Below are 19,865 nucleotides of genomic sequence, written 5' to 3'. Positions count from 1 at the left end.
GTAGTTCCTGACAGCGTTCGAATAAGCAAACAAACAAACTCTTCAGCTTCATATAGTATAGAGTATAGATTTCTTCCTCATCAGATTTAAGCTGTGTAAGAATTATTATGCATTAAGGCTTATTGTAGACTTTACTGAATGTTCTTTCCATCACATATGACATACATTCTTTCTTTGTGCGAGAATTTAAAAATATAGGTGGTATGGTGGTATAAAAAAAATGTTTTTTTTAATCATTGGCACTGGGCTTGTATTGACGTAGGTAGGTAGGTCTCTGTTAGGTCCTGGGTAGGTACCACCGCAATGTCTTATTTCGGCCGCCAAGCAGCAGTGTGTAATTATTGTTGTATTCCGGTTTGAAGGACATTGTAGCCAGTGTAACTACTGGACATACTATTTCAGTCTAAAGTATTTCAGTTATAGAAATTTTACGTATGAACATTGGTAACATTAGCGTTGTTTTAAGTGAATAAGATCGATATAACATTTTATTACTAATGTCTGCCCGCAAGCTTCAGATGTTATTGCCCATTGGTAAAGCGTCTGCGTCCTTTGGGCTTTGATTAATAATAATTATTATTGTGAGTTAAACATTATTAATTTATCCATGTGTTAATTTATCTGTAAATAAAGATAGTTAATTTATATGTACGTTTACCTACGTTGCTTCGTTAATCGTAGGGTATTAACGTGATTTATAAATAATTAATACGGAAATAATAAACCCACTTTATTTTGAACAATAACATGAATATGATACTTATAATTAATTAATCACAACAGTAATTATTCTAAACATATTCTGTATTAGTATAATGAAGTAAAACTAATGGTGCTTCCACGTTTTAAATATAGCTATGTCTAATAACAATATAATATTAAACGCTATACTAAGAATGACAACGCTCCTCCTCAAGTTTAGCTTTGAAGTCTGGAGATGGCCCATAATAGACATCGGATTATATGCACTATCAAAACCATATTATATGTAATAAAAAGCAGCGAAATGCACTAAAACGGACAATTAAATCACTAAGTTTTATTCGAATTTACGTTATTTGTCTAATGAACGATATACATTTAAACATTTTTCCATAATAAACTTGTACAGTTTGTCACTTACTATTAATTTGTAGGCCGAAAATTACCGCTTTTTTATACGGTGACGGCCAAGTGACTGCACGTTGATGGTAAATAGATTGGGGCCCAATAGAATGGTCACTGACAAGAGATTACCTCTCGGTAGTCGATATAAATATTCCGGTCTTATCCCGGAACGCCACACACTTACATGAGCCTGTATGGCGTGTTTTTACACCTTGTGTACGGTGGTCGCTATATGAACGAATATAAAATATATCCTACTATCAGCAAGACTCACTTAAAACTCAAAACCTTACTGCGTTACCAGCTAAATATCAGTTTAAAATTGGCGCCACTAGTACAGAATTCCTATTCAGGCAGAGTTTGGCCGGTACAAGTAAGTATAATGAGATACATCTTGTATCTTCCACGAGGATTTACACGACCATGGATGAGAAGTAGGTATATAATTTATTTATTTGCTGATTTATGAATGTTTTTATGCTTTCAATAGCCAAGGGTCCATATAACCTCATTCTTGCCAGCTTCCATTTCGTAATTTATGTAAAATCTAATTATCATTAAAACGATTTCCAGACTGCGTTTAAATGCATATTATTAGTACCTATAAGTGGTATTGGGTTCCCTTTTGGAAAAATTCACCCTTCACTACTATTTCCTTTCTTATTTTTATCAGAGTAATTTGTGTTAATTTTGGACATCTAAACCAATTGTTCTGTGTTCCAGACTATATCACGGGTTTTGTTTTGATTACCCTAAGTCAAGACATAGCTTGATTTTTTAAAACAAAATATAAATTGTTGAAAGCGCCTAATAAGTAATAACTTATATCCTTATGTTAAATAACTTTGGAACTGAAGGATTTTTTAACTACCTACCTTAATTTAAATATTAATTATTAGTTTAATTACATAATAACACTACATAGAGGCATAACACAGTAAATATTTTATAGTAAAATCTATTATTTTTGTTATTTTTACAAACGTGACGTGGAAAATTCATGACTATAACATCTGTATTTAAATAATAACTGAATAGCAAACCAAATGTTTATTTTACTCCTGATTAAATGCACGTGCGCAAAGCCGCCTCGCGATGTAGACCTACTTATATTTACAACTTATGTGACCTAGTTTTATATAACTTAACAAAAAATGTTGATAAAATAACATTTTAGGAAACTGCGTTAAACTATGTCTATTCAGGAACAATTGAATAGCGCCTATATTAGGGATGACCTGGGTAGGGCTGCCATTCGGTGCATGGGGAGTGAAGATCTGGTGGGACGGGCGCGTACAACGGTGGTACTGCATGGTGGGTGAGGCTGTGGGCTGAGTACCGTGGCTGGAGCTCGTGGTAGTCCGGCACTGGCTTCAAGTATTGTTCGAACTCAGCGCCGTCTGGCGGGCCTCCCTCCAGCAACGCCGGGGATATCTCCGGCATGCCCTCGAAGTCAATGTGGCTTTGGTCCGAAGAAAGCTCTCGTTTAAGTCGTGTTGCTGTGGAATGCGCCGGCTTCCGACGTCGTGGACTATATTTGTAACCGGGGTATTTCTTTTTATGTTGCGTACGGAGATTGTCAGCCTCTTCGATGAACGGTAACTTCTGTTCATGACTTAAACTCCTGAAAATAAATCATGTAATTTAGGTTTATACTACATTTATAAGCATTGTAGTAATTTCAAATACCCGGTATTTAATTTTGGGAATAGTAAGTGCAATACAAAATGCTGCATCACCGAGTGATTTTAAAGAACGGATCGTGCAAGTGGAGTGGGCCGGCGATTGCACGATAGCATCGGCGAGACTGTCCAGATGCCGGCGGTCATTGCTAATGTGCCGTGAACTGCGCTCGAATCATACTACACTATACTGTTCGAACAAAATATAATATTTATGGGACACCACAAAAGCCGAGCTATCAATCGGTCGCTAAATCATTTTGACAATAATTATTATGAACTCGTTTACAACTCTAGTTTGTGAGCAAAAGTTTGGCCGTTAAGTCTGCCTCTAAAAATAAGTTATTTTTCATTTAAATTTATGATTATTTTACACTCATGTTACTAGAATATTATTTATATATTTCATTTTGACACATATATGTAAGTATATTAAGTACCTTTATTAAGATCGCGTTACAAGTGTAGCCTTAAGAGATTTCATGTATGCTACAAATGGAACACGATGATCAGAAACACATTCGCTAAATGTATCAGATAGATTGATATGTCTGATATCTCTCGGAATCTAGAACATTAAATACGCACTAACGTCTAACATAGACGTATTTTTGTAATATATGGTATATTATAGATCAAGCATAATAATATCTTATTTACTTCTAGTTTATTAATTATAATTAATTAATTAGGTAGTAAAATTTACTACAATATTTAGAAAAAGGATTTTTTGATTCCGTAACACTGTTCGAGTTTAGATTTTTGTAACAAAAAAACAGATCGCCAGCCCTTTAATGTATATTTTACTGTATGTGTAGTGTGAAAAAGAGTCATCGTCACATTACAATCAGGTTCTTTTCACCGGCTGTTTTCTTTGATGATTCAAGAGTAGGCGCGTGTGCTCATGTCATTCTTATGTCACAATACTTAGTCATACGGAGATTAAAGGGCGTGGGTGGCCCAAGAAATATATTTAATTAAAAAAAAATCTGTAATACGTTTACTAGGAAATCTAATTTAAGTTTATGGAATTATATTTCCTTAAATGAAAATATAGAGTCCAACTTTTAAAATCTATAATTATTTCATAGGTATTATTTTCGTTAAGCTTTGAAAATATTATTTTAATTTATTTTCCAAGCCAGCATACGTTGTATTTGTTATTGAATATTTTATTGCTTTTCGTTTTCACCCAATTTTCTAAACTTAAGTGGATCTCTGAAAAAACACATCAAGCTGTGCGACTTATGTTGATTTGATATTGTATTCTTTTGACGTGTGTAAGCCGATGAGATACGGTGCTTATGTATGTCACAGCTTCATAATTTCATAGTAGGTATGTAGATAACTTTTTTTCTTTGTGCGAAATTAAGCTACAATTTTCTATTTGAACGAACCGAAACAGTTAGAGATGTTATCGTATCAGTTAGCGGCGATAGCATTTTAATGAGTAAACAATCGATGCACGCCGCTCGGCTGGGCGCCGCACGCGCATCCTGACCCTCTACCACGATCGCATCTCTCCTATTAGCCGCATCAAAAACCAAATTCCGTATTCTCAATGGATATTACTACAGCTCTCACTTATAACGTGGTACGCGGGCTCAGCAACTTACTTTCACGGCTGCCTTGAATTTGAGTCTTTTGACATTGCATTTCTTAGAAATTTCTTATTAAATCATATACAGATTTTCTGTTTTAATTAAATCATAAAATTTTATTAGAAGTTGTTTCATTATTTGAAATACAATTACGTAAGATACAGAAAAAACTAATACTTAATTTCTGAATGGATTGCATATGTATTCTTAATGGTTAGATTCATAAATTACAGTGTTGAGTCATACTAACTTCCACATAGTTCCCAATGATTTGCTCAGTTCTGCGTTGTGTAGGGACGGCCGCTGTTCAGAGAGACGTCTTCGCATGGCCTGCGCAAATACCATGAAAGCGTTCATGGGCCTTTTCACGTGGTTTCGTTGCGAGCAACCGCCTCCTCTGTACACAGAAAATAAAATTTATCATAGTGTAATACGTACATAATATAATGTACCTACTTAAGATTTTCTTGTCTAGACAAAAACCGTTAACATAAAGAATCGAATTGTGTATAACTATTACTTTAACTCGACGGCACATCTATAAATAGTATAAGTTGAAACAAAAACCGAACAAAAAGCTCTGTTGACATAAACAATATGTATTGCGCACTTGAGCGGGCGCGCTCTGAGTGGTCCAACTACTCAAATTGGTTTAGCTTTCGGCGCGGCTCCGATAATTACTAGGTAACTAAAACCATCAAGTGACGACTATAAAGAAAATAAATTACGAGTTACCCTTTATACCGACGGGCAGTAACAGTGCATGTAAAATTTGTAAACAGCCCAAGTGGCGCGGGCTCACGTCATTTTACGCTCGTAAACATCTTTTATTTTATTACTCTTTTTATTTTCTAATGCCGCGTTCAGGTTTCCTTGCGATTTGAATGCTGATAATAAATTATGTTTTTTTCTTCAAACACTGACACGCCACTAAAAACCGATCGATTTCTAACGGATTACTCTCGGGAAGCAATGTGAGGAGAAATAATCACCTATAACTTCGGCGAACTTGCGGCGGTTTCCTTGTTTATTACTTCGAATGGGTTCTCGTAACGTTTTTGAGTTTTATTACGTCACACTCGTATACATGGAACTATGAGGTTAAAATTATGTTAAGAGAAATTTGTATACACGAAGTAGTTTTTAGAATTAATTAAATGTGTTCTAGTAAGTACAATCGTTTGGAAGCATGACTAGTTTTTGTCGTGTGACAGATGAGGACCCACCACGCGCCGCCATCTGGTTAGTAACATCTCAGCTTCTGACAATCACAGATAGGAACTACTCGTTGTTACTAATTTAATTGCTACACTCAGCTAAGTACTTACGAACTTTGCGGAGATTTATAAGGTACTTTAATTGTATTCAGAGCCTCGATTTATAAATAAATCGTCGTTGCATTTTATATTGTCCATGCTTACTTCATGGCTCCTGACTCTTTATTTCAATTGGGATATGTACAATTAAAATAAAGTTGTTAAACGAACTTTGATAATGCGACAGATATCTTTGTGATAGTAAAAATAATATGCCTAAAATATATTAAATATAAGTATAGCATGTATTACAGAATTGAAATAATGTCAAATAGTCAAACGTACTTCTAGAAAACGAGTACCTAAATATTATAATAAACTATTTATTGTGCTTATAAAGCGGATAAAGTAACGCGCAGTAGTCTGGTTATAGGTACTTAGAGTCCAAAATATAAAAGGACAAAAAATGTAGTCGTGCACATATGCCAGTATACATCGCATAATCATATCCATATTATAAATCTCGCTTTAAATATAGCGTGACTGCCGAAATCTGAGTAGCCACGTATATTCCACAAGTGCTCCAGCAACCGAAAAGCAATCTACGGCACGTGTACTGTGTTTATTACTTTAGAATAAATGTAAACGTTTTTGTTTAAGTTAGTCATGATTAATGATACAATTTAGGTACCTATCATAGTAGATATGGATGGAGTTAGAACCTAATTGTGTAGGTAATAGGTATTCAGTGGTATTATATTAATAGTTTTTCAAGGTCTTTCATAATATGATTTAGTGTGCACGTGTCATAGTAAGCCTTGAACATGTCGTAGGCTATATTTGCTTATTTCGGCATTTCGGCATGTTTGGCTTAATTCGGAAGAATTGTTTAGCAAAGTCGGCGCGGTGTTTTTACTAACACAATGTGCAAAACTAGTAGCACCTGCTTGTTATGAATTTGTACTTTGATTAATGACCGTAAATAAAGATTAAATTACAACGAACTGCCAGTACAACTTTTACGTAAGTTTTTTTATTTATATATAATTTGTTTGAATACGGTAATAATTGATTATTTTTGCGCTACTTACAAATATTTCTATATTTCCTAAGCTATAGCAAATACAACTGTTTATTTGTTTATTAAAGTGAACATATTCATCGAAATAGGTATGTACTTAACAACATAGCTCTGGGCACAAAATGGGCGACAGAAAAGCGAAGAAAAAAATTGACAACAAATGTACTTTACGGAGTTTAAGATTGAATTTGTCTAGTCAGGTACATTTGGCACACGGGTACTGGCTCCCGGAGGCCATTGGCTGAGGAAGTCATAAACAGAGCAGATAGCTGTCATCTGTGACGAGCCCGCCCACGCTATTTCTGCCCTTCAGTGTTGCGCCGACGCTACCGCCCAGTGCCCAACATACATCTATCACTGAAGCGAATCTTACCTATTTACATCGCCTAGTGAAACATCGGCTTTTATTTGTAATTCGGTGCAATAGGTTATACTATATCAGAAATATTGACTTTTTTTTAATTTTAATTGTAAGATTAAATATCGACATTTTAAAAATACCTATTTTAACATTCACCAGAATATAATCACAATAGTTAACATGACAGTAGTGTTTTAATGAAAGGGATGTATTACGTAATAGTTGGTAATACTTACCTATATCTATTTATGCATCTAAAATATTTTATTTGTGGATCCAAAGACATTACATTCATACTATGTACATTTTATTTACTTTAACCAAGTCTTACAATATGCAAGTGGGCTATAATTTGGTCTTCTGTCACCGAGCGCTGGCGTCTTATAAACATCCCCCGCCACAGTTATCTTTACAGTCGATGTAACAACTACCATAAAACGATTAATGGCGTTGTTAAACCCCACAGTAGCCGACGAATGACTTTTACAATCATTCTGCCACTTGAAGATTGTCTCAACATTACATATGTACGAAACGATTAGATTATAAGTCACCTGGCTGTAATCCCTTGGGAAAGCTGTGACATAAAGGGGTGAAGGGGAACGGTGTTGGAATTTATAGGGGAAAAAATTCTCCCAAGTGTCTTTTGATCATAAAACAAATAATGTTATCAATTGTGATTATGAAAGTTTATTTTAAAGTAATTAGGTTAATGTGGATTTATACAAAAAATATGATGTTTTGGCAATATCAATTTTATTGTATTTAATTTATCCTAGATACCGCCATCGTTTTCTTTACTCATATATATCTTTTAGGGAACACGTAAAGGCTAGAGCACGTTAAAACGGTTTAATTTTGAGGATAACTTCAGACATGGGTGAAAAATTAAAATTAATATATCTATATTAACATTCGATTAATTATGAATAAATATTAAAATGATCAGAATAAATGTATATAGAATGAAACAGATAGAGGGTGTGTCCATGTACAGATACGCCTCACAACGGTCGTTCGATAAGCTGCAACGGTTCTGCGAATGCAATCCGATGCGCCCTTACATCCCGGAAATCACATGCACATATAATTTACTTGTATACTGAGAATTTCATATATATTGCAAAGCATCATATTTGATTATTTTTTATTTATTTCAGAGTATGTCTAAAATATTTCCAATTATTTGAATGAGGTGATATTGTATGTTATTGGATAGCCAATAGGAAGAAAGAAAGCAAAGTGTTTAAAGTCATAGGGCTTTAAACACTTTGCTTTCTTTCTTTCTGTGTCCATATATACTTTTTCCCAATAAAGCTTTCATACAAAATATACGGATAGCTCAAACGGACAGACTTACAGTTGTTTGTTGTAAGAACTTACAGTTTGGAATATGTTCACGAAATCGGAATAAATATAGATCAGATTATAATTTCATAAATCTGAGAAGATATTAATAGAAACTTTCGCACTCTCGAATATTCGAACTCCCAATAAAATTGGGCTTCAGTTTAGGAAACTGAAGTTCAAAAAGTTATCACTATGGGACAGTAGCCCCATGATAACTTTTACTATTTCAAGCGGTGACTGTCAATTAGTCCGCAGTGTAGAGGGTAAGACGCCTGAGAACATTGGGCGGCCATCTGTGTCCACATTATCGCTGATAACGTCCACTCGGACCGCGATATCGCGGTAAATATACTTGAGTTATGTCATGTAATTTTTGTGAACCTATAGGCATTGCATTTTATGTTGTAGCAAAGTTGCAAGCTCATACATTACCGGTATTGAGCAATATAACTGGTAGGTCATCTTGTGGTATCTGGTAAATACTAAGTAATAACCACGGGTTGTGTATATATTCCACTATATACAGAAAAATAATCATAACTGTTGTATCAACCACTAAACAAGAAGAATGGGGTTGAAAAATGGGGTTGAATTAAAATGCGAAGACGTTTATTTATAATAGCTTTTGCTCGCGGCTCCGCCCGCGTTATAAAGTTTTTCAAGCTAAAGTTTTCCGTTATAAAAATAGTACTTTCCCGGGAGCCTATGTTCTTCCCAGGGTCTCAAACTGTCTCCATACCAAATTTCATCTTAATACGTTGGGTAGTTTTTGAGTTTAACACGTAACAGACAAATGCAGCGGGGACTTTGTTATATTATTTAGAACTTTTAAGTGAAACAATCCCGTCATACATCATTGTTGCATAACTTTAACCGTTTACGCAGCGCAGGCAACGGAAGCTCTCAAAACTCATAATTTTCCCCGTTTTTGCAACATGTTTCATTACTGCTCCACTCCTATTGGTCATAGCGAGATGATATATAGCCTATAGCACTCCAGGAACAAAGGGCTATCCAACACAAAAAAAAAATTCAGTTCAAACCGGTAGTTCCTGAGATTAGCCATTACTGCTCCGCTCCTATTGGTCATAGCGTGATGATATATAGCTTATAGCGGTCCATAAATAAAGGGCTATCCAACACAAAACGAATTTTTTGGTTGAAACCGGTAGTTCCTAAGATTAGCCATTACTGCTCCGCTCCTATTGGTCATAGCGTGATGATATATAACTTTGAGCACTCCACAAACAAAGGACTATTCAACACAAAAATATGTTTTCAGTTCGAATCGGTAGTTCCTGAGATTAGCCATTACTGCTCCGCTCCTATTGGGTATAGCGTGATGATATATAGCCTATAGCACTCCACGAACAAAGGGCTATCCAACGCAAAAAGAATTTTTCAGTTTGGACCGGTAGTTCCTGAGATTAGCCATTACTGCCCCGCTCCTATTGGGTATAGCGTGATGATATATAGCCTATAGCACTCCACGAACAAAGGGCTATCCAACGCAAAAAGAATTTTTCAGTTTGGACCGGTAGTTCCTGAGATTAGCCATTACTGCCCCGCTCCTATTGGGTATAGCGTGATGATATATAGCCTATAGCACTCCACGAACAAAGGGCTATCTAACATAAAAAGAATTTTTCGGTTTGGACCGGTAGTTCCTGAGATTAGCGCGTTCAAACAAACAAACAAACAAACTCTTCAGCTTTATATAATAGTATATAGATTAACTATAATCTTCAGAGGGCAACTGCAGAGCTTGGATTTGTGAAAGTTCATGTGACATTATTATTATTATTAGCAGAAGCATTTCAGTTAGGACGGAAAAGTCTGGATGTCATTGAGTTTTAATGAAAGTATTAAAAAAGAGGCTGACTAGATATATTTAGGGATCAGGGCATCAATTCTTATTAGCAGACCAATAAAGTAACAGTCGACAGACAACGTATCTCAGCGGTTAACATGCCGTATAAATGTGATGATAAGGCGTATATGATCCGGTAATAAAATTATTTGTTTAATTTTTTAGTGACCACAGGAAATCTGAAATAATTACACCGTTCGACTCCACTAAACTTAGACCTGCGCTAATGAAGACCGCGAACAGTCATGTCTGAACATTTTAATTGCAGATGTAACTTTAACATATAGTAGGGAATGGTAAAGTTGCGAATAACATTTAGCAAGCATTGGAAACAAATAGTGAAGCGGTAATGAAGAGCGGTGTTAGTGGCGTCAGTGTTAACCGTGTCCATTACCGGCACCACGCTAAACACACACACGGTGCCGGTTAGATTACAACTCTGTCAATATTTGAAACACTGGACACGCTAGCCCCGCTTCTTGCACGCACCGAATAATTAAAAATTATTGTACTACCGCGTAAAACTTTCCACGTCAGAGCATTTTCTTCTTTATAGACCGAATGAAGTTAATATGTAAAATGATGAAGGAAATAATATTTTATTTACACGTGTATTCAATTATTATATAGGCCCCTACGCATTGAAATCATGACGTAGAGCAAGAATTATATGTTCATTAAAGTTAATTAAACTCTACTTTTTGTTTGTTTTACGCAACATATTTAAGTCATTAGTTTTATTAATCAATCTTTATAGTGGACATAGAAAGTAGAATTCCTGTACCCCTAAACTGATTTTGATTGAACGTAGACATTTTAAAGTCTTATGTGAAAGTGACGCGTGTGGAGGGCGCGAAGTGGCTCGAACAAACACGGGGGTGCGGGCCCCGGCGGCACCTGTGAGCTGTTTGCGCCCCCACTTACAATGCAGGCTACAATCAACTCCGCAAACCGACGGGATGTTTGCTCGCACCGGTGAGCCGCAGCGCTCGCTCGCGGGACGATTCCACGGGGAAATCTTAATCTACCGGAGCTTTGAACTCATTGATTGTGTAGACAATGCCGTAAAATTTAATTTCAAAGGAATTTCCATTCTTTGTTTGGCAACAGAGATTCACACGCTGTCAATTAAAAGCCAAATGTTTTACTTTCCCAGTCAGAGGGTTTGGCCATGAAACTGTGGGTATTTTTTCAGAAGTGGCTGTTAAGGGGAAGTTATGATCACTACTAAATTACATAGTTACTTATTTTTGAACCTTCTGTTGTAAAAAATAGTTTGTCACTATTACTCATTTCAATAAAGCTCTATAAACTTCTGTACACAGTATCCACATTGCTAGTTTCGATTAATTTGTATTGCAAAGTTATAAAAAAAAAATAACGAGGATAGGGTTTAGAGTTTAACCCGTTTCATATTCCTATTCAGAGTACAGTTATTAATTAGTATCAAATAAATATTGAAGGTAAACATTACGACGGGATGGAGGTTTAGCGGCCGGGGACGCCCTCAATGGGAGATAAGCGCCCCATAATGTGAATGTTTGCACAGGCGCATTTATCGCTGCGTCACGCGGAAATAAATCGCTCAGGCAGGAAGGGAACCTGATAAAGATCGTCACACGACGTCCGATGAGGCGCGTCCTCTTCAACCAAACTTTCGGCATTGTAAGTACTGAAGGAACAAATACCAATATAAAAACATTGTATTTACTTGGTGTATTTAGCTGAGAATTAATTATTTTACTTGTGTCTTGCAATATGATATCATTACTGTCTTGATGAAAAGAAATTTATAAAGATAAATTAATTTAGTTTACTGCAGATTTCCGATCTGCACATCACCGATTTTAATTGTAAGTAATATAATTATTGTCAATAATAGGTCCCAATTTTATTCTATACTAGCTTCCGCTCGCAGCTTCGCCCGCGTGGATTTCGGACTTCAAAAATGGAGCCGGTCGCAAACGTTCGAGAATGTTCGTATTACGAAGCTACTCGCTAGGTGATTCGCTAGCCTCTAGGTGCCAAGCAAGCCGCCTGCCTGTGCGTTCGCGACCTTATATATATACAAAAATAATCCTTATAGCATGATTCAGTATTCACGCATGATGGCTTATTATTAGCGTATTTCATGTATAACTTTGGTGTTTCTATACCGATTTCTATGATTCTTTTTATGGAATATTTAATAATGTTAACTTTTATAATTAGGGATGACTGAGAGTGTTATAAACGTAAGAGTAGACAAATATAATGAGAAAGCTTCGAACTGCTAAGCTATCGGGAGTTACACGTGTTATTGTGAGTCAACCATAAAAGATAGACATATGCTGTCGTGGGATATTTTTTTACATAATTTTAAGGAGAACATTTCCGTCATACATGATTTCTGTGTAGCTTTAACCATTAAGCTTGCAAACGCGACGGAAGCTTAAAAAATGGAGTAACTTCTCCCGTTTTCCCAACATTTCCCTTCACTGCTCTGCTCCTATTAATTGTAGCGTGATGAAAAGTATACTATAACCAGCACAGGAGTATGACAAATAATTGTACCAAGTTTCGTTAAAATCCGTCGAGTAGTTTTTGTTTCTATAACGGTTATACAGACAGACAGACAGACAGACAAAAATGTTACTAATTGCATTTTTGGCATCAGTATCGATCCCTAATCACCCCCTGATAGTTATTTTGGAAATATATTTCATGTACATAATTGACCTCTCTACAGATTTATTATAAGTATAGATAAGTATAACTTTAGAAAACACAACACACACACAACATCACGCATTTTATCCCCGAAGGGGTATGCAGAGGCGCAACCATGGCACCCACTTTTCGCCAAGTGTGTTCCGTCCCATGATGTGATAGGGGGCGAGCCTATCGCCATATCGGGCACAAATTCCAGACTCCGGGCTGATACTGAGCAGAAAAACCCAAATATCACTTTGCCCGACACGGGATTCGAACCCAGGACCTCAGAGCGCTGCCGTACCGCGCATGCAGTACAACTACGCCACCGAGGCAGGCAACTTTAGAAAACATTGCATAGAAAAGCTGAAAACTGGCTAAGAGTCATAGGAAAGTCCAACTATAATAGACCAACTTTCCTGACTTCAAGCCAAGCTCGGTAAATTTTAAATATTGTTATGATTTTATAGAAATTAATAAACAAAAGTTTTTCGTACTAGAGATTGAAAAAGACATTAACAGAAAACTGCATCAGGTACAATCTAATTATACGTTATGAAAAGAATTACGCTATAATAAATTTGTCTGAAGGAGTTTCGTTGTCACACAATAACTGTGTTTATAAGAACAGCAGCTCCCATAGAAATCAAGCAATTTATAGAATATAAGTTGTCGATTGCAAACAGCGTCCTTTAGCTTACAGGTATGAATTCAGTAAGTATAGATAATTTAAAATATTCTTATTTATTTCCATTTATCATACTGATAAGTATTATAAACTTTTTATTATTCCAACTATATTGACGTCTTTAAATAGCTTTGCTTTCTACTACATTTTAAGTTGTCACAGAAATCCAGCGCTAAATTGAAAAAAAATCATTGAATCAGAAAAATTGGCAATAAACATTGAAAATCTTTCCCATTTTTACTACTCCTTGATACTTATGTAACGATATTTGCTTTTAATATTTTTGCTGTATTAAGTTGGGAGATAGTTATTTTGTTGAAATATTTCGAACTGAATATTAATTTAATAAGTAGATGTAAAGCGCCGACGGTCACAGAAATTAATGAACAAGGAGTAGATAATACATAACAGAGTGCCGTTTCAATAAGTGGTGGTCGTTTTGTAAAGCGGCACCGCTGACCTTACAGCGACTTGTCACGAGATACGTCTCCTCCTAATGCATTTACGTAATTATGTGCAATTCATTACTTCAAACGATGTTGAGAATATTATGACATACGCGCTCGTATTTTTGAAGTATTCAGAATAGTATGTACAGTCTACATAAGTAGCTGTACAAATTCAAAACTTCAAATCGTCTGTACCCTTTTGTGTGCTTATCAATACATTTTGTCGTAAAAATAAAATAAAATAAATTATTGTACTTCAAATGAAGAAAAGAAAAAGTTTCAATTAATTTTACATATATGAAGAAGATTAGAAATTTTAATTTGTTCAGCTAATTTTGTAATTGACTAGTTATCTTTATGTCTGTGTCAGATATGGTGGCGGGCTAGGCATTAGTCATTCATTATATGTTACATGTAATATTTACCATGTTTCTACTATTTTTGAATAAATAAAATTACATAAATAATAATACATCTTCAATATTAATCTCGAAACTTCATACTTTACACGTGTAATAAATGTTCTTAAGAAAACCAATGAGACTACGTATGTTACAAATAATTACAAAATAAACTCAAGTATTTTATTAGCAGCTCTACATTTTACAAAATACGAACGAACGGCTCGGTATCCCATAACCTAGAGGATGTCTGATTAAACCTTGCATGTTTTATGGTATATTTTTGCATCTAAGAAACTATATGCAAGCTTTACTTTATTTCAATTTAAAAAAAATTGAACCTAGAATAGTATTTTCTCTATCAGATTTACGTTATTTTATTTCCCGTAGAGACGAGTCCGATGCTATATCATATAAAGCTTTAAGGTTCAAAGTTCTATGTAGTGCTGGTAATATTTGTGAATAAGTCTGCTCGTGTTAACATTCAGTTTAATAAAAACGAGTAATACGGTGACGGGAAAATTGTGAAGCCTTTTTGATTGATAAACATGCAAATCAGAGTATTGGTATCGCGCATAGTCATCATATCAAAATATTAATTATTTGAATTTTATACAGTGATAGTGCCCAGCTTTGTTTTTGTTTGTTTGATCACGGGATGAATGTTTAAATTCAGCGCAATCTGTAAGTCCGAGTTGTACCCAGACCTAACTTTTCCTAGACAAACATATGAATTGAATGTTATATTTATTAATATTATGTGACGTAGAGCCATGCTGCAGACTTATTATTTGTTTACAGCACGAACGAGCCCGTTACACCGGGGAATTACCATAGTCTCCCAAGAAATGTACGTGGAAACAGTTTGCTGTTGTGTAGAATAGGATAATATAATAAATAAAATATTCAATCAATGACCACAGGCGGTCACGTGGTAGAGAAACTGAGGGAAAAGTTGCATGCATGCATGCCAGAGGTTAAGTATATGCTGGTCATATGGACAAAATCATTAAATTATACAATTTAATATTGGTGAAATTAATACTGAAATAAAAGTAAGGTATTATAAACAAAATGCTGATGCGATGCTGTTAAACTTATAAGCTAATAAATCGCCGTAAATTTCTGAAGGGGGTCGACAGGTACGATTTGTTTACGCCAATGGTTTTTAATCCCATTGCATTGAAACGAGATTTAAGACATAATATCAGACTGAATCAATCTGAATAATATATATATTTTGGCAACAAAACAACTTCATGGCTTGCGTAAGGTATCATTTAAAAATGGAATTCCAGATTTGACTGTTCAGCTGTAGAGCTATCTGGTAGCAGATCAGCTTTATTGTGGCTTGTTTTCATTCACAATACAATTATCAAGTATTCCAATAACAGTATAATGTTTAGGTAATTATAAGACCTATACCATTTGAGACTTATCGCTCAGTTCCAGTAATAATGATTATGATATTCAAGGGAGGTTCGCTTTCATGAGCCGCGGGTCGCGGCCTCTGCGTCGGCCGATCAGCGGCCGATGCACAAACAAAACCACGCCCACATAATATATACATTAATATATCTAATCACTTGTAATAATGTGATTATTTTATTATAAGCCTTGTCGGTTTTGTTATTGGTTGGTATATAGATACAACACCATATATTATATAGGTAGGTACGCATCTCGGCAATGATTACCTACTACGTCTCTGCATTTAGGTTCAAGATATTTCTTTGTAATTGAATTGTAACAATAATATAAGGTATATCATATATAATTATTATTGACATAATACGCATGATAAGTAAAATAATGAAGTTAATACTAACCGCGATTGATGTAATTATAGCCAATAATAACTATATTTCTATAAGGTTCTAGAATTTTCTTAACGAAACATATTAATGTCTTTTGTTAACTATTCGCATTAACAGTGATTGTTATTTCAGGGTAATTTTAAACTATTTTATATTATGTCGATCACTTTTAAGTGTGATAATATATTATGTAGGAAATATGTAAAATGGATAGCAAACTTAGAAGTTTGGTTTGTATATTTTTCAAATTATTTTTTGTTTTCGACTGACTCAGGACATTTTTCGAAATGAACAAGACCTGTTCAAAATTAATAAGACGAACTCTTATATCTATCAGGATGAACTTTGAAAGAAAACATAGTACTGTTGTGTTGGCTGAACTTAAATTTTCTTTCTATCACATAATAGGGACGAATCTGCCAAGTCGTACACAATTATTGAATTTTGTAAAGATATTTGGAAGATAAGATTGTTAGAAGAACGCGCATAAACCGTTTAATGAATTTAAATAAAATTAGACATATAGACATGCATATCCTGAAATTATAACGTATTTGAGCACGTATTTGAACCGAAAAATGCACAGAGTTTTATTTTGCGAAAATATTTTCACGCGTACGAAGCAGGGTTGCGGTTAAACCTAATGTTTTTAAAATCTTTTGTTTAATTTTTAACACAGATAAATACATATACTTTTTTGATTACATTTGCATTAAAGACATATAATTATTTAAAGGAAATGTCAAATAAAAAGACGACTTAAATTGAAGATATTGGTTAAATTTACAACTCTTTTTTTTTGGTTTTTACGTATTTGAGTACCTAATTACCAATATAATGTACTAAATGATGAAGTAGTAGACTTATATTTCTACGCGTAATTATTACATACATTCGTTAGTTTTGAAAAGAATCCGTTACTGCAATTGCAATTGTATTTACATTGAAGATTAAATTTCAATGCCAAAATAAATCATATCAACAAAAACTTACTTGGGCTGCTGAGGCACTATATTGTCGTAGTTGAAATTCACCAAAAGTTTCCCGACGGCCTCGTTGATCTCTTGCTTGCCTCGCTCTTGCTCCCAGCTCATATTTACACTTAGACCTATCGTCGTTATGACAAATAACTATAGCCAGGCCCGTAGTATAGGCCGCGGGATGAACGCGCGTGCAGTCGACTCGCGCGCACACTCTATAAAGAGTTCCTTGTGCGCGCGCATTACTATAAAAATGTTCGACAGAAGGGGCGCGCGCGGCACGCCGATACCATCTTCTGTTTGTTTACTTATCGATTACTCCGTTATTATATTACTTGTGAATGTAAATATTACCACAAAGGTAATAATGCTTAGTGTAGGTAAGTTCGACGAAATTTGGATTTTTTATTGATTTATGTGGGTTGATCAACATTATTTAATCTTAACATATCTCAAACAAAACAAGGGCTGGCAGATCCTTAGCAAATTTATCCAATAAATTAAAGTTAACTTTATGTAATGGTGCAGTATTTTTTTTACTTAAGGGGTTAAAATAGAATTCATATCAGAATCTTCTAGATATCTTTATGTTGCAATGAATGCAATGATTTAGGTATACTGGGTATAAATTTTCCGAGTTTTCCCGTTAGTGGAGGTCGGTGGGCGGTGCGCGCGCGCAAGCGGCGCCGCCTCGGTCCGCTATTGGCCTGCCGGCCGCTCTGACGTAACGACGCCTGCGCGTTTATCCACGTGCCTACTGGAGCCAGCGGTCCACTCGTCAAATATCTGCTCAACTTGAAAATCAATTCAGAAATCATTAAAATTAACAACACCACTTTTACTTTGCAATGGACGGATTAAAAGTTGGATCGAATAAGTTGTTGAGAACATTATTTAAGATATTTGAGTTCGCTTTCATTACTTAGATGCTTTATTAGTATTTTGAACTTATTTTTGTTTTTACATGACGATGAACACCTTATAAATTTTATTAAAATACATAGTCATAGCAAGCTTGTATTTAGGTAGGTAGGTACCACAACTATATGATATGAAAGAGAGAAATATTTTGTTATTGGGGTAATATCAGTATAACATGTAAAATATAAGGTGAGCAAAACGAAACATATAAAGAAATATAACAGACCTATACCTACCCATTTTACCAATAATGGGAATCCTCATTCAGCTCCTTGCTGCAGTACCACACTGACTGATACTGCAGCGCCATTTTTAATGAGGGGCCCAGGTGACGTACAAACACTAAGTTGGTGTAAATCATAAATTTAACAAAACCACAGAAACAAATAAGTTCAAAACACAAAAAATACTAAAACACATTACAGTATATATATTAGGTACGTATGTTGTTACCATTTTGCATATAGGTAGTATAGGTCGATAAGCGAGTAAATATAGTGTTTGGGCCTCCGGAAATCTCACTCACCATACAAAACACATGATGAGCTGTTCTCATGGGACAGAGCAACCACTTCGGACGAGGCTGTTCATCCAAGCTATACCCAGATTTCCTCAACAGCCTGACACTACCACTTAAAAAATATACCACTTAAATATATATATTTTATATATACATACAAAAATACACGTATGTTAACTATGGAAAATAATTGATATCCCGATGTATATAAATTTACGTTTACAGATTTTCGTATTTAGTCCATAGCCATGAGTTAATATTAATATCGTGAATTATGATTTAGCTCTTGTTCATATTGATTCATAAATTATAGACTTTTCTAAGCGTTTTAAATTTTACTGTTGTCCAACATTATTATACAGAAGTGCAGACGCTGGAGAGTCTACGAAGACTGGCAATTAGATGCTTTTTATTAAATCTTCCACTTCGGCTCAATTAGCACGATCTAATTTTGTGCCCATTGCTCGCAATGAAACCGCTAATTAAGTTGTCAAGGTATGCGGTAGGTAATATAATGTGTAATAGCATATTAAAATGAAATATCAAGTTAAGTGTAATATTTTTAAGATTTCTGATACATTCAAAATAAAGATAAGAAATCATTAAAAAACTTAAATTTCATAAACCTCCATGGAAACCGTGTTGTTACGAAACTAAGTTGCTAATTGGTCGTAATGAAATAATTTGCTTAAATATTTCTTAGCACTCCCTTTAGAACTCATCTTCTTACTTAGATATACAGAATTCTTAATTCTACTAGAGCAAAATTTAGCACACAACTTCTTCATCAAAGGAGTTTGTAGGATATTTGTATCCGGCCGGTTTGTGAACACTATAAGTACACAAAATGTGAAATCCATCATAATGACCCACGGTAGTGCGTTGCGTACCTACCAGCATCAGTCTGAGGCTCTGAGCATATGCGGTTTTTAAACAGGCCGGCACAATTGTGTCGACTGTCAAGGGGTAATCACCTTTCATCAGTCGACACTCTATATCTGGACTTTACTAAACTTATCAACGGGCGCACTGAGGTCACTGTATCGTGCCTTATGAAAAAAAGTGAGCATTAAGAAATATTTTTGAAAAT

The 19,865-nt window shown here is 35.0% G+C and overlaps 1 protein-coding gene across 1 annotated transcript; it reads right to left on the bottom strand.

Annotated features, from left to right (window-relative positions):
- Positions 1-714: 714 nt before the first annotated feature.
- On the bottom strand, positions 715-18,043 carry LOC115440043 (transcription factor Sox-9-A). Its single transcript, XM_030164179.2, has 3 exons — positions 17,348-18,043; positions 4,641-4,787; positions 715-2,731 (listed from the first exon to the last, which is right to left on the bottom strand). Exons 1-3 carry the CDS (start codon positions 17,446-17,448, stop codon positions 2,335-2,337), a joined length of 645 nt encoding a protein of 214 aa, XP_030020039.1. The 5' UTR covers positions 17,449-18,043; the 3' UTR covers positions 715-2,334.
- Between the last annotated feature and the right edge of the window lie 1,822 nt (positions 18,044-19,865).

This window comes from Manduca sexta, chromosome 15, assembly GCF_014839805.1.
Source record: "Manduca sexta isolate Smith_Timp_Sample1 chromosome 15, JHU_Msex_v1.0, whole genome shotgun sequence".
In the NCBI taxonomy this organism is placed as follows: domain Eukaryota; kingdom Metazoa; phylum Arthropoda; class Insecta; order Lepidoptera; family Sphingidae; genus Manduca; species Manduca sexta.
Note: the sequence above shows the minus strand (reverse complement) of the source record. Positions and strands in the feature narration are given on the sequence as shown.

Bases quoted from the DNA above. Each gene is read 5' to 3' on its own strand.
- LOC115440043 (XM_030164179.2), bottom strand. From the start codon at position 17,448: ATGAGCTGGGAGCAAGAGCGAGGCAAGCAAGAGATCAACGAGGCCGTC. The intron at 4,788-17,347 runs GTAAGTTTTTGT...TTCTGTGTACAG, and splicing joins ATAGTGCCTCAGCAGCCCAA to AGGAGGCGGTTGCTCGCAAC. The intron at 2,732-4,640 runs GTTAGTATGACT...ATTTATTTTCAG, and splicing joins TCATTGGGAACTATGTGGAA to GAGTTTAAGTCATGAACAGA.